The sequence below is a fragment of the Fukomys damarensis genome, unplaced genomic scaffold (assembly GCF_012274545.1).
Source record: "Fukomys damarensis isolate Sample0158 unplaced genomic scaffold, DMR_v1.0_HiC HiC_scaffold_9, whole genome shotgun sequence".
NCBI classification, from domain to species: domain Eukaryota; kingdom Metazoa; phylum Chordata; class Mammalia; order Rodentia; family Bathyergidae; genus Fukomys; species Fukomys damarensis.
The window spans coordinates 14184194-14199496 of NW_022900921.1; the positions used below are offsets into that span (position 1 = coordinate 14184194).

General features: G+C 36.5%; 1 protein-coding gene across 3 annotated transcripts in view; it reads right to left on the reverse strand.

Annotated features, from left to right (window-relative positions):
* The window catches only part of Gabrb2 (gamma-aminobutyric acid type A receptor subunit beta2), a 210596-nt gene that overhangs the window by 95100 nt on the left and 100193 nt on the right, over positions 1 to 15303 (reverse strand). For all 3 annotated transcript variants that reach the window (XM_033761617.1, XM_010622247.1, XM_010622249.1), the window contains exon 6: positions 4722 to 4804. In XM_033761617.1, the coding sequence (XP_033617508.1) occupies positions 4722 to 4804 (83 nt within the window). The remainder of the gene's footprint in view (positions 1 to 4721; positions 4805 to 15303) is intronic.

The following is a 15303-nucleotide window of genomic DNA, read 5'->3' on the forward strand; positions in this document are numbered from 1 at the left end:
AAAAAAGGAGAGAAAAGGCTCAGATCCATGCAATCAGGAGTGAAAAAGTCAAAGTCACAACAGATCCAACAGAAATCCAGAGGATCATTAATACCTATTTTCAGAACCTGCACTTTAATAAATTGGAAAACACAGAAGAAATGGACAGATTTTTAGATACTTATGAATTACCAAAGCTGAACAAAGAAGATGAAAACATTTAAACACCCCGATTACAGTCAGTGAAATTGAAAATGTAATAAAAAATTTACCAACAAAGGAAAGCCCAGGTCCTGATGGATTCACTGCTGAACTCTATAAGACATTTAGAGAAGAACTATTATCTTTACTCTTCAAACTTTTCAATGAAATTGAAAGGGAAGCTATACTTCCAAACCAATTCCTGGAAGCAAGTATCACTTTGATTCCCAAACCAGGGAAAGATGCAACTAAAAAAGAAAACTACAGGCCAATCTCCTTAATGAATATAGATGCAAAAATGCTTAAGATACTAGCAAAAAGAATACAGAGGATCATCAAGAAGATCATACATCCTGACCAGGTCAGATTTATTCCAGGGATGCAAGAATGGTTCAACATAAGTAAATCAATAAACGTAATACACTATATTAACAAAGTCAAGGACAAAACCATACGATCCTCTCAATAGATGCACAAAACGCATTTGACAAAATTCAACACCCATTCACGATAAAGGCCCCGCAAAAAATTGGAATGGATGGTCTATATCTGAACTTAATAAAGGCTATCTATGAAAATCCAACAGCCAACATTATATTAAATGGCCAAAAAATGAAAACTTTCATGTTAAAATCAGGAACAAGACAAAGATGCCCACTATCACCACTCCTCTTCAATATAGTTCTAGAAACATTAGCCACAGCAATTAGACAAGAGAAAGAAATTAAAGCAATAAAGACAGGAAAGGAAGAAGTTAAACTGTCATTATTTGCTGTTGATATGATATTCTATATTGAAGACCCAAAAAACTCCACCAAAAGACTTGTAGACGTAATGGACACTTTTAGCAGAGTAGCTGGATACAAGGTCAATACCCAAAAATCAATAGCCTTCTTGTGCAAAAATTACAGACTCAATGAGAGAGAAACTAGGGAAACAACTCCTTTCACAATAGCACCCCAAAAAATGAACTATCTAGGAATCAATCTAACAAAAGAAGCAAAAGACCTGTACATTGAAAATTACAGCACTCTGAAAAAAGAGACCAAAGAGGATAAAAGAAAATGGAAAGATATCCCCTGCTCCTGGGTAGGAAGAATCAACATAGTGAAAATGGCCACATTACCAAAACTGCTATACAGATTCAATGCGATACCAATTGAAATTCCAACATTATATTTCACAGAACTAGAAAAAAGAATCCAAAAATTCATTTGGAACCAGAAGAGACCTAGAATAGCAAAAGTCATCCTAGGCAACAGAGACATGGTAGAGGGTATAACAATTCCCAATTTGAAACTATACTACAAAACCACTGTGATAAAAACAGCACGGTACTGGCAAAGAAACAGATGTGAAGATCAGTGGAACTGATTGGAAGACACAAAAACAAATCCAGATGTACTCAGCTACCTCATCTTTGACAAACGAGCTGACCATCCTCAGTGGGGGAAAGATAGCCTCTTTATTAAATGGTGTTGGAAAAACTGGATCTCAACCTGCCAAAGATTAAAACTGGTCCCTTATCTTTTACCATGCACTAAAGTAAAATCCAAGTGGATTAAAGATCTAAATATTAAAACAGAAACACTATACTTGCTGGAAGATGTTAGGCAGAACTTTTTTTTTGGGGGGGGGTGTTTTGAGACAGGGTCTCACTATGTAGTTGAGACTTACCTGGAACTCATTACATAGCCCAGGCGTGTCTCGAACTCACAGTGATCCTCCTGCCTCAGCCTCCTGAATGCTGGGATTACAGGTGTGTGCCACCCCACCCAGCTAGGCAGAGCTCTTGAAGACATTGGCATAGGAAAAGATTTTATGAACAAATCCTCAGTAGCATGGGAACTAGCAGAAAGAATCAATAACTGGGATCTCATTTTATTAAAAAGCTTCTGCACTGCAAAAAAACCATCAACAGAACTAAAAGACAACCTACAATGTGGGAAAAAACTTTTACCAGCTTTGTCCTCAGACAAAGGACTATTATCTAGAATATATAAAGAACTCAAAGCAATCAGACCCCAAAAATAAAGACTCGATTCAAAAATGGGCATCTGAAATGAACAGACATTTCACAGACAAAAAAGTAAAAACACCAAGTAAATATATGAAGAAATGTTCCACATCACTGGTCATTCGAGAGATGCAGATGAAAACAACACTGAGAATCCACCTCACCCCACAAAGAATGGCTGCTATCAAGAAATCACACAATAACAAATGTTGGCGGGGTTATGGGGAGAAAGGAACACTTCTCCATTCTTGGTGGGAGTGCAGACTGGTGCAACTGCTATGGAAATCAATATGGAGATAACTCAAAGAGCAGGGACTAGAGGTTCTATTTGACCCAGCCATCCCTCTGCTGGATATCTTTCCAAAAGAATTAAAAATATCATATCATATGTGCACCTATGTTCATAGCAGCACAGTTTGTAATAGCTAAAACTTGGAAACAGCCCATTTGCCCTTCAGTTGGAGGCTGGATAAAAAAGATGTGGTTTTTCTATAAAATAGAATATTACTAAGCCATAAAGAATGAGAAATTAGATTCATTCATAGGAAAATGGATACATAGAGGATTAACTCCTAACTGAAATAAGTCACACATGTATAAATACCAAATAGTTTCTCTGGTGTGAATAAACTGTAATACTACATATGATCCTAATGAGATAAATGACATTGTGAAATGGGAAGAAAAGGGTTAAAGGTGTAGGGAAAGTGGGAAGGGTGGGGGAAAGGTAATAAGGGAAAAGAAAAAAAATGTGAGAAAATGAAAAGATGCAAATAAAGTTTTTGTAGATGGGGAGGGGAGGAGGGGTGAAGGGAGGGCAGGGACAAGAGGAAAAAATGAGAACCAAGACCTGGCATGTAAAGGTACAAGATCCCAATAATGACTGTAACTGTACTGTATACCTAAAATGTACCAATAAACTCAATTAAAAAAAAAAACAAAGGCTCTAAGATACGAGACAAGTCCTTTTACCTTTTATATCCACTTCCCTCGGCACTAAGAGAAGAATATGAATTAATATATATTCATTTCACAAGTAACTATAAAAGTCAAATGAGACATGTAATTTAGAATGAATTATGTTAATTTTAAAATAACTGTATCAAAGTCACAATTTTACAACATCGTGAAACATTTTGATGTGACCTATGTTCTTAGGCTTCAGTTCTTTAAAATAAAAAAGTCCTGGTTTACTTATCTGTGAGGAATAGAAGACCTCAAATGAAATCTAGTAAGTGAAAGCAATTCATCCATGTTCAACTATTTAAAATCTCAGTAAAATTATACCCCAAGTACAATTATTATGACAAAAATCATGAATCATACACAACATACTTTCTTCAAAATGTCCTTACATTAGCAAATTGAAATAGCCAAAGAATTTGGACTTTGAAGAACATTGATGTATAAATTGTATCATAAATCAAAAAAATGCAACATACAACGTTGTCCAAAAGATATTTACATACAATTAATTATTGGAATCCTATAGACAGATTTTATTAACTAGTTTTACCAGGCAGAAATCAATTTAAATTTGACGCTGATCAGGAGGATAAGTATGCAAAGAATTTCTTTAAAATGTATATATATAATTACCTCTAGAAGCTATCTTCTGAAATGGGCAAAAATATCCATGACCTGAACTAAATGGAGCATTTCTGCTCAAAGCAGTGATTTAGAGTCACAATGCTTGCCACCTCTGAAATTCCTCACAAAGTCTGCGAGTATCCTTCCAGCAGTCCAACTACTCATTTTCCAGAACACTAGATACGGAATTGTCAGCTTCCAAGTACTTGGTGGGATAAGGTCTAAAAACCTTCCAAAGAACTGACGGAGAAAAAGAAATTCAAAAAGCCTCTCCATCTCAAGCTACCTCCTCCTATCGCCTCTGACAGGTTATGAATCGGCATGTTATCCTGCCCAGCAGGGTCGCTACTGGAATCAACACACAAAACTATAGCCTAGAAAATGAAGCCACATTGCAAAACAGGAAACAGAACAGACACACACAACACATACTCACCCCCATCTTGCTCAACAATATAAACTTGAGTCACCAAAAACAGTGTCTCAAACCAAAACAACAATAACAAAACAATCCACTAATCCCTACTCTATAAATGATTGCTTTAATCTAGGAGGTTATATTTATTTTATAATTATAGAAAATAAATTTCTGAGAGGCAGAAACAAATAGGGTATTTTGTGATATCCTTCCACCTCCACTAATTTTCTCAAGCCTGTTGTACTTGTTTGCACCAAGAGCACATTTTACATGCCTGGAATAGCACTTTCATTGCCAAATTACTTTATCTGTAAACATCTGTCCTAAGTACTTAGGGACAAGTAAGAAAGCAGCGGCGTTATTTGGCATTATTGACGGAAGATACTATCAGAGCTTGTTCCATTAAATTTTATGTCCTAATGGAAGCTTTGCAGGACCTTGGGACATGAACCAAGTAGGAAACCTCTGCCTAGGGACAACCTTAAAACAATCAGCTGGCTTCTCAGAAAGACTTACAGCTTTCGATTTCTAATGTGCAGTTTTGTTCATCCAGTGGGTACCGCCGTAGGTCCATCATGCAGGCAGCTGTGGTTGTGATTCTAGAAGAAAAGCGGAAATATGTCTCGTTAGCAGATCCATAGCTGGAGATGTTGGACAAATACAGCTGAGTATTAAGGCAGACAAAACTGGCCCTCTAGGTACCTGTGATTTAGACTAATCTCTAATGAAAATAAGTGATATAACTTTTAATAATCATTTATCTTTACAAGTCTCATGCTGATTTATAAAATAAAGAGGCTGGACAAGAGCATTATATTCTGAAGTGTGGTCCATTTACCTGCTGTATCAAAAGTGTGGAGGGGTATGAGGAAAAACATAAGAGCCAAGAGATACATCATGTAAAGGTACAAGATCCCAATGATGAATGTAACTGTACTATATACCTAAAAAGTACCAATAAACTTAATGGAAAAAAAATCACCCAAAAGTGTTCGACAGGCAGTTCCCTGATCTCAGAAGGTCTTTGGGTGGTTGGCTCCCAGGAATGTACTTTATGAGCCTCACAGATGAATTAGATATTGACAAAGAATACTCCACTCTTTCACGTTTTCTTCTTTAAGATCCTGAAATTTAATCTGACTTTGTATTTAATCTATCCTTTCTCTACATAGTATAGTACGTACTAAGAACCTTAATAAAATAAACAATCAGCTTTCTGTCAGCTGATTTGATCTATCCTGAGTGATCTGATATTCTCCTGACACTTTGCCAAGTCTCCTTCTATGGGCCAGCAGAGGTATTTATTCAGAATACTTTGTACTTCCATTATTTTATGAGAGAAATGAATACTTCACTTTATTTTGTCATTATATTTCTCTGTCATCATTTTCACTAACATTTCTACTAAAGACTAGGAGCCAAACACGTACATAAGTGATTTACCAATATGTATTTTCTGATCAACAAGGCAACGTGAGGTCATGAAAGACCAAAGTCCTACAAACCAACAGACATAGGTACACATTTCAACTTTATGTAAAGAAGCTATCAGAGTGCTCAGCACAGAGGAAATTTTATACTTGTTAAAGAAACTAAAAGAAGAAACTAAGGTTGAATTTGACCAACTTAGTCTTACTCTGTTGTGAGGAGCACTATTCTCTGCAGGAAACAGAGATGTAGATGTAAACATGCTTTGCAGAAGGAAGTCCACAGGCTTTTTAAAACGAAAAATTTCTTGAGCAGAGCTTCAAACAAAAATCCAAGCAAACTGAGTCTATTCCTTAGTATTGAATAGTGACAGATTTTCCCCATCATGTAGACTGGAACTATGTGAAAAACTTAATGGAAATAGTTCCTGCCTCTTCAGGTCAGTTCTTTTTCCATTAATATCTATCCTTTGATTTTCTGTCATAAGAAGAAGGACCTTAGGACTAATGTTCATCCTGATTCTTTAATTTCAGCAAGTTCTGTCTGCTTCTCTGCCTCTACTCCTTTCCATCTCTGTTTTTTTCTGAGTTCATATCCCCACTGCCTCTCATCCCTGTCAGCAGAGCAGCTTGGTTTCCCAGCCTCTCCTGTTGCCTTCCATAAAAAATAGATTATTTCATTTTTCATTAAAAATTTCAGTGGCTCATGTAAGAAAATCCAAGTTCCTGGCTGTATGGCCTTCTGTGCATGGAATAGTCTGTCTCTTTTCTTCCTTCCCAGTATCATCTCAGGCCATATTCTCACTTACTGTCTTTTAGCCTTTGCTTCTGTTCTCTCTGCCTAGAACCCACGTCTCCTTGCTCTGCACAGAGTCCTCTCTGCTGCACCTTTGGAACAACACCACTTCCTCTGAAAAGCCCTTCCCAACCGGTCCACCCAAAGAGATCGTCACCCTTTTCATTTCCTGTAACCATTTCCCATAGTCGGAAAGTATCTTGGTCATTTGATTTTCTAGGTACTGTCTACTTCTTTTAATAAAGCTAAAACTCCCTAGGGATAGAGATTCTCTTCTGTTCACTGTTGAGGTGCTCAATGAATATCTGTTGAGTGAATAAATGAGTTTATAATGATGCAAACTTGGCTTCTTGTTATTCTTTGCTCTTTAAGATTGCTTTACTGAATTATCTTGTTTTTAAATTAAAATTATAGTATGAATTAGGTTATAGAAAGTCTCAGATTTTTAAAGATAAGGTTTAATCCATTTAAGTAACATTACATAAACTGCACTGAGGTTTACTTATTTCTGCTTTCAGTGGGATTTACCAAATTCCTAAATTCTGTAACTTGTACTGAAACTAACATTCATATTTCACTTTTGCTGTTTTAAAATCATAGTTCATTTAGGCTATGAAACATTTGGATGGATTTATTATTGCTCCACTGTTGTTTGTTTTCTGTATGTGCTTACATTTAGATACAATGAGAATTGTTGCTAGCATAATAGTACAATATAGTGTAGAAATGTTTAAAGGAAATGAAACTAGGTATATGGGGAGCACACCAAATATCATATATTGTATAAAAAGGAAGAGTTAATCTCTGTCAGAAGCTGAAGAAAATTAACTTTATCTGATAAGCTGAATTCAAAAAATGTGAATGTTACATATACAAAAAATAGCAGAAGGGCTAGTGGGTATGCCTGAGTAGCAGAGGGCTTCTCTAGCACATGGGAGGCCCTGGGTTGAATCCCCAATGCCACCACACACAGGAGAGACAGACAGATGGGCAGAGACATAGAGACAGAGACAAAGGAAAGAAAAACAGAATGCTTAATTATAAATGAGGCCTTTTGTATTTGCTGCTAAAGATTGTGGTTCAGACTGCTTGTACGCAACCATAATGCTGTGAACACCCAGAAAATTGAATAAAGTAATGTATCTATGACAGGAGCAATTAGTTATGTTTTTAAATTAATGTTATTGGCACATTTAATGTATACAATATAATGACATTCATTATTGGAAATTTATACCTTTACATAATCAAACTTGGGAAAAGTAAGACTTGGAAAAAATAAGAATTTTTTCCCCATTCCCCTGCCTTCACTTCAACCCCTCCCTCCCTCCCTATCTACAAAGACTTTGATTCCATTAGTTTTCATTTTCTCATATTAATTCCATTCCCTTCTTTCCTTGGCCCCACCCCTCCTGTTTCCCCTTCCCCTTTGCCCCTTTTCTTCCTATTTCACATTATCTATTAGACCTTTTAGCCCTTATTTGAACTAGAAGAAAGTTCTTTTCCTCACAAAATTCATGTTTATGCCAGTGTTTTGCTATTTTTGTATGGTCTAATATACTTCCTAAAGTATAGCAGACATATGAATGTATTCTAGGCAATATTTACAAAATATTTATGTGTCTTCTATTGCATTTGATCAGAAAGTGTGGCACTGAAATCTTCCACTTAGAACTCTAATCCTAGAAAGACAAGGGACCTTGCACAAGTCACTTGTATTCTCACCTTTGCCATCCTAATCTGTCACTGGATAACAAAAGTTAGAAGGGATTTATAATTCATAAAATGTTCTGCAGCTTTTGTCATAGCATGAGTAGATGCCACAATATTTTACCAGAGGATGATAGTATAAGCACCAGTTTGTATAATTACAACAGGTAAAATTCTTGCACACATATTACAAGCAAAACAGATACAAAAATATGAGCGTAAATAGCTTCCCAATGTAACTATGCAAAATAATTATTCTATCTATGGAACTCATTAAGAAAAAAATGCAAATGTGTAACATATCTGCATCTTTTCAAAGTGCTTTGTGAGCTTAGAAATCACATTTGCTCTTGAAATATTTATATTTCAATCATATGTGCTTTGTACATGTCACAAACTGAGTCATAAAGGAACAATAATATATTAATAAAAACAAAGGGAAAAAACTATAAGAATTATCAGACTAATGCTATGAGGGCAATTCTCTTTATTAATTGCCTATGTGAACTCAAATCAAAATTCTCAAATATATTAGTCAAAATTATATTTTACAGAAAACAACGTATAGAGGAAATCATTTTCACATTTACCCTGAAATAAATCTTACTCAGAAAAATCCCAGTGATAAGCATCTGAGTCTCTTTGGAATTTTTTAAAAGTTATAATAAATCTGTGATTCTACAGAAATCTGTTAATGGAATTAACACAATTAATAGGGCTTTTATGAATATGGCTTTCTGGATCCTGATAAACATTTTCAATGACCTACAAATAGCTCAATACCCTCCCTAAGAGTCTTTCAAGTGAGGTTAGTAATTCATCTTACTGATTAAATTTTAAGACCACTATAAACTTTATGAATCCAACTCTGTTTTCTATCAAAGAAACAGCGATGCTTCTAGAATGTGCCTCATTTATCTGCGGGAGAACTTCTTTACTTAAAAGTGAAACATATCTTTTCCAAGAGTGAGTTACAATGCATGACCATGGCCATCCTTGACCGATATTCTGTTTCACCTAAGAGACCTATAAACTTTTTATTATCCAGCCATTGGCCACTGTCATCCCTAAATGACTTGTGTCCCTAAGCAGAGTAAGACTTCTGTACTAACAGAGTAAGAAGGCTGCATACGAGCCCTGTGATCACGACACTCAGGAAGCTGAAGAAGGAAGATCATGATTTCAAGGGCAGTCTAGGATAACTGGAGAGTTCATGGTTACCTGGCACTTTATAGCAAGACTCTATCTCAAAGAACAAAATAAAGACAAAGCAAAACAACAAAAGGACTTGCCATCATTCTGTGTGTCACAGCCATTTTTGCAACAAAATTATTTTCTCATTTATAACTCTCCTACACAACAGACTGTTGCCTTTTCTGCAGAACAGACAGAATGCCGCTGTAGGAGGTGAGTTTGGTTTTGGCATTCTCACAAATTACAAATATATGTAATATTAATGAATCACTTGCTGCTACATTCGAGACAGTATCTAGTACTACTGAAATGTATTATCTCATTTAAGTACAACTGTTATTCTCCTTTTATTGATTTGAAAATTACTGATTTGAAAATTGAGACACACAAGGGTGGAATGATTTTTTGCAAGAACTACAGAGTGAGTGGTAGAGATCTGTGACTTGAATCTGAAATGTTTAACTCCAGAGTCCACATATTTAACTAGTACACTGTGACTAACTTGCTAGACGACCTTGGAAATGAAATTTAGCATCTCTGGAAAATTGGTCAGTTTCTCGTATGCCAGATGAACTTAGAAATTCTATAATCCTATGAAAATACACTGCATGTTCTGTGACCTTGCATATTTTTAATTTTGTTTTACCCACACATCCAAATGCTGTATTTCACAGCTGTTCATTCTGTTTTAGTCAATTATGTACAGTAGCCCACCCAAGACGAGCAAACACAAGCCTCTCCCCTTGGAGTTTCACTTAATATTCTCCCTGATTAAAGGTCTCCTTCTGTAGTTTCTGCCATTCTGTCCTCTTAATTCATCCCTACGTAGGCCTTCTGCTTAAATTAAAATATCTAAGACTCATACATAATTGTTTTTAAAAGCTCTTTAAAAGTCCTCATATCAAGTCACATGCACTACTATGCTCAACTTTGTAATCACCAAAAAAAGTAAGATTGCTAGCAATCATGTTCCCATTTGATAAATTATGCATTTCGGATTAGAGCTATTTGTACTCTTCTGCAGCTGTCTGGCCTTCTGTGACTCTTTGATTTTCTGGAATCTTATCCTTTACAAAGATACCGTGACCATTAAGGGGCTACACAGACTTCTGGCACAAACGCAGGCAGTATTGTGAAATACGTTTCCCTAAATAGCACGCCTGTGGAATCTAACAGCTTCTTGTCTTGTGAACATATAAACCATATTTAATACAAGTATTAATGGATACAGATGTATCAGTCTAAGCCTTTATTTTCCTCTGTGGAGAGTGTCTAGTTCACTCACTCTTTCCATATTGCATTCCTAATGGTCTCATCTACAAATCTTATGCTTATCTCACGAGTAGGAATAATCTCTCTTCTCTCTAAATTATGAGTTAAAGGATTTTATAAATCTCAGAAAAAGTAAGCACTGTATGTTTAACTCATATCCCAACAACTAAAATCCGATTTCAAACAACAATAAAATATTTAGTCAAAGCAGACCAGATAGACATGAATAAGAGCTGGAACTCTTAATTATTTTTTTTCTAGGACCAGGGATTGAATTTAGGACCTTGAGCTTGCCAGGCAGGCACAGTGCCACTGAGTTACAGCCCAGTCCTCTCTTTAAAAATGCTTAGTTTTTCACAGTTGAAACAATGTTCTGATTTACTGGGTACCTTTATAAAAGTATTCATTAAAACATTTGCCTTATTTTATTTTGATATGACACATTAGAGAATGCTATGTAAGAACAAATTCCGGGGTTTTTATTGCAGTCTTTTCTTTTTTTTTTTTAAGTAAAAGGAAGTCACTCACAGATGCCAATTTGTAGCTAGCTTCTGATAAAGTTATAGTCTCAGGTAGGGCTCTTTGCTTTTTCCAAATCCCTTCCAAATATTCCTATCAAATAGAAAGCACACAGCCTTCTCTTTCTTTCCACCCTCTACTCCTAAGCACCTGGCCCTGTGCCCCTCAAGACTGGACTGTTCAGGACGCTACATGTGGCTCCCTGGTTCTCTGCTTTCAGGTAGATTCGGTTGATGAGGAGAAAAGCAAGACTTGGGAGCAAGAAGAAATTACAGGTGAGGGATCGTTCCCCCGGCACCCTTCCTGCGGAACCTGAGCCCAGGCTCGCTTCTCCATTCCCGCTCAGGACTGGGGTTCTAGAGAGCCAGTGGCAACCAGCTCATCCTGCTTCAGTGAGGGAGAGGTGCTGCTGTCTTCGTAAATAATCTTTTCATTACACTCCCCCCAAATTATCCATTTTCTGTTTGCGGTCTGCTTTCTCTTGGTTCCCTGACCTATCAAATGGATGATAAAATGTATTTAAAATGTCACATGCATGCAGTTAGACCGTCAAAACAACTACAGCCACTGCATTCTGGGGTCATCTGTCCTGGGAATCTGGAGACGATGCAATGAACATTCGCTCTGCCTCCCCCGGGCCACCTCCTTCTATCGCTCTGGTCTCAGTGAACCCTTCCTCCCACTGCCCTAGCTAATGGAGCCCCCTACAACTGCTCACTATCCCATCGCTATTTTCCTTCTTTACACTATCTATCACTGTCTGAACTTATCCTGGATACGCACTTCTTTAGTTGTTGTTTTCTGTCTCCCCTAGCAGACTCTATGTCTAAGAGCGTAGGGTCCGGACGGAGACCCTGAAGGATATGTATGAAGGATCATCCCCTGAGAGAAGAAGAGAGACAAGGACTGAATGGAAGACACAGCCCAGTGGGCCTCACCCAGCCTAGCACAGAAGTCCTGGCAGAGCGACTGGTCGCAATGGACTGATCATCGATCCACCTCTGCTCCCTACCGGCAAGCACATGCTCATCCCTTACCAAGCAGGCAGCATCTAGTGGCAGATGAAAAACATGCTCGATTAATATTCTCTCTTTCCACCCCGCGCCTCCTCATCTTCTTTATCTTCCTTTCTCTCACTCTCACTGTCTTGCTCTCTCTGTAGAACAGCGGCTGAACTCAGAGGCAACATATTTTCTGCTTGGCCCAACCTCTAACAGTCTCTTGTACGTCATTTTCCCACAGTACATGGTTCCAACTGTGATAATCCTAACCACGAAAATAAAACGGATCTATAGTTGTTCTTGTTGCTGTTATTTTTGTAAACATGAAAAATAAATTACCCAGAGATGTCTCCTGCCACATCCTGGCAACTCAGGGAGCATTTCTGACTCAAACAAACAACGTAAATGACACAGTCTCAGGCTTTTCTGCCACCCTGTTATCTAGTAGCAAAATATTTCCATCTAAATGATATTTTTACTATTTAAGAGAGAAATATTTATATAAAATAGACAATAAGTATGAGAGGAAATGCTGGTAAGCAAATGATCATAATCATTAAAAAACCACAAATGTTTTAAAAATACAAATTAAATTGTGATAATTATTGCTTATCCAATTAGCATTAAATTAAAGACATTATGTAGTATTACAGATTCCACAGGGAAATATATCTTCTTTCAGATGCTTCCAGGAGTACTGTAAATTGGTACAGACTTTCTGGTAATTTGAAAACATTAAGCAAATCCACTGATTGTACAAGCTCTTGTTATTAAAACTCAGCTTTATGAAATTAATGTGAAAAAAACTTATACAAGGATCACGTTAGAAAGCAATCCACCTCAAACATCTGAAATAAACAGCTTAAAAGGAGGAAGTGGTTTATTTTGGTTCGTGGTTTCAGAGAGTTCAGTCAATGATCACTTGGTCCTGCTGTTTTGGGCCTATTCGAGCAAAGTAAGGATATGGCAGAGGAAGCCTTTCTTTATTTCATAGGGTCCTGGAAACAAATATCAAGCGAGAAGAAAGGGCTGAGATCCCTTTCAAGTGTATACCACCAATGACCGAGCCCTTTTACTAGGAAATCTTTTAGAGACTTCATCACCTCTAGTAACACACGAAGTTGGCCAGCAAGACTGTAATCAGTGGGCTTTTGAGAGATATGACAGGTCCAAGCTATGACAGTAATGATAAGCATAACTTTATTTACAACTGAGAACAAAAACGTTATACACATTTACTATGTAAGGGTATTTCAGAGAATAAAAATACATCAGAGAGCAATTTGTGCAGTATGATTTGAAAAGTATTTGGAAAGGGACACTCTGTGCTAATGACAAGTGTACTAAAAGAATTGTGAAAACAGGGTTGATTTTTTATCTCAATGTTTCTAAGGTGAATATATATTGTTTTATCTCTGAAACATTTTTTTGTCTGCTTAAGTTTCTACCAGTACAACTCACTGCTACTAACATATTCCACATTTAGGAGCATCTTGCTGATGCATAGAATACTTACATTCTATGGGCTGGAAATATAACTGGTTAGCATGTGTGTAAAATGAAGGCACTTCATGAAACTATACATGTCATTAAAATGTTAGGGGAACGATCATCTCTTAAATATGGGTTCTCATAGTAAAAAGATAGTTAAATGTTCTCTATGCACATATCTTTCTGATGACTGAAAGATCTCTATAATGTTTTGTTTTAATGAATCTATCCAGTGATTTGGAGCTTACTCTTTCTGGAAGGAACCCATGCCATCTTTGGAAAGCTATTAGTGTCAGAATTTTTTTTCCTATGTTTAACAGTAATTTCAATTTCTTTAATTGTAAACTGTTCCATGTACTTTGCAGAGCTTTTTTGCATAGTGTTTCTCTTTTTTCTTGATGATTCATTAGTGACTTTGCTATTTGGTTCTTATTAAGCGATCAATTATTTACATTGCTTCTCACTCTTCTTTTATTGAGAAAATCCTTCCCTGTCTTGAGATAAGATAAAGATTTCTCTGTATTTTTGTTTAAGGATTTCAAAATTTAAACCCATCTGAAATTGCTATTGACATATTGTGTGTGCCGAGGACAAATGTTGGCCTACATTTTTCATGGAATCAATGTGGTACCATCTTTCTCTTAACAAATTGTTGCCCCCAACTATATAAAAGAAATATTAAGAAACATGAAAAACCAAATAAGCACTAATACGATTGTATTGGGGGATCTAAATACCCAACTTTCACCAAAAGACAGATCATCTAGGCCAAAAGTCAACAACAAAATACTAGAATTGAACCAAACTTTTGAAAGCATGGACTTAAAAGATGTATACAGAATGTATAACTTTTAATGAGTGAGTTTAAAATTATTTCATTTCTCAGAAATACAGCACCATTTGGAAAAAACTGGTGTTATGAAGAATGTAAAAGCACTGTTTTTATTTTTATTTTATGTAATTTAAACTGACTTTCTCACTGTTTTTAAGTTGAAATTCTTAAGCTGAATAAAAAGTTAAGCTGCAAAGTGATAACTTCGCTACATAATAAGGAACATATATATGTTTACAAAGAGCTTAAAGATTTGCATGTGCAGTGTGCAATTATAAGAAACTCCTAATTGCACAAAACTCATGCCAGCTCAAAGTTTAGGTGTATACATTTACCCAAGTGAGCATTTTTAGAATAACTACTGCACAGATTGACAACAGGTCATTTTTCTCTTTTTTTTTGCAATGCCTTTTTTTCTCCCCACCCTACCCCAACTTATGAAAAGATTCTATGGACTGAAAAAGCCCCAGGCTGAAAGGACTGTACAGCCTTGATTGACGTGGGGAAGAGGGTTAGTAGACTGTGTATCGGCAGCAAAGGCCACAGCCCAATGTGTGGTTTTAATGACCAGGACACAGGGCAAAAGCATTTTGCACCATGTTTGTTTCCCTGTCTCGCACTTACAAATAAGGTCTATGGGAGTAGCATGGAAAACGTTTGCTGTTTTTCCTTTTTTTAAAAAAAATTGCTTTTGTTTAAAATTCAGTGGCCTTAACGACTGTAAACATAGCCTATTTTTGTGCTTAAAGTACGGAATGGAAAACTCCATTGTGTGTTGCTGGACTGTTTCGGAAATATTTGGTCAAATGTGAGTTAATTTGGCTGTAATGGCATTTAAAGCAACAACAAAAAAAGC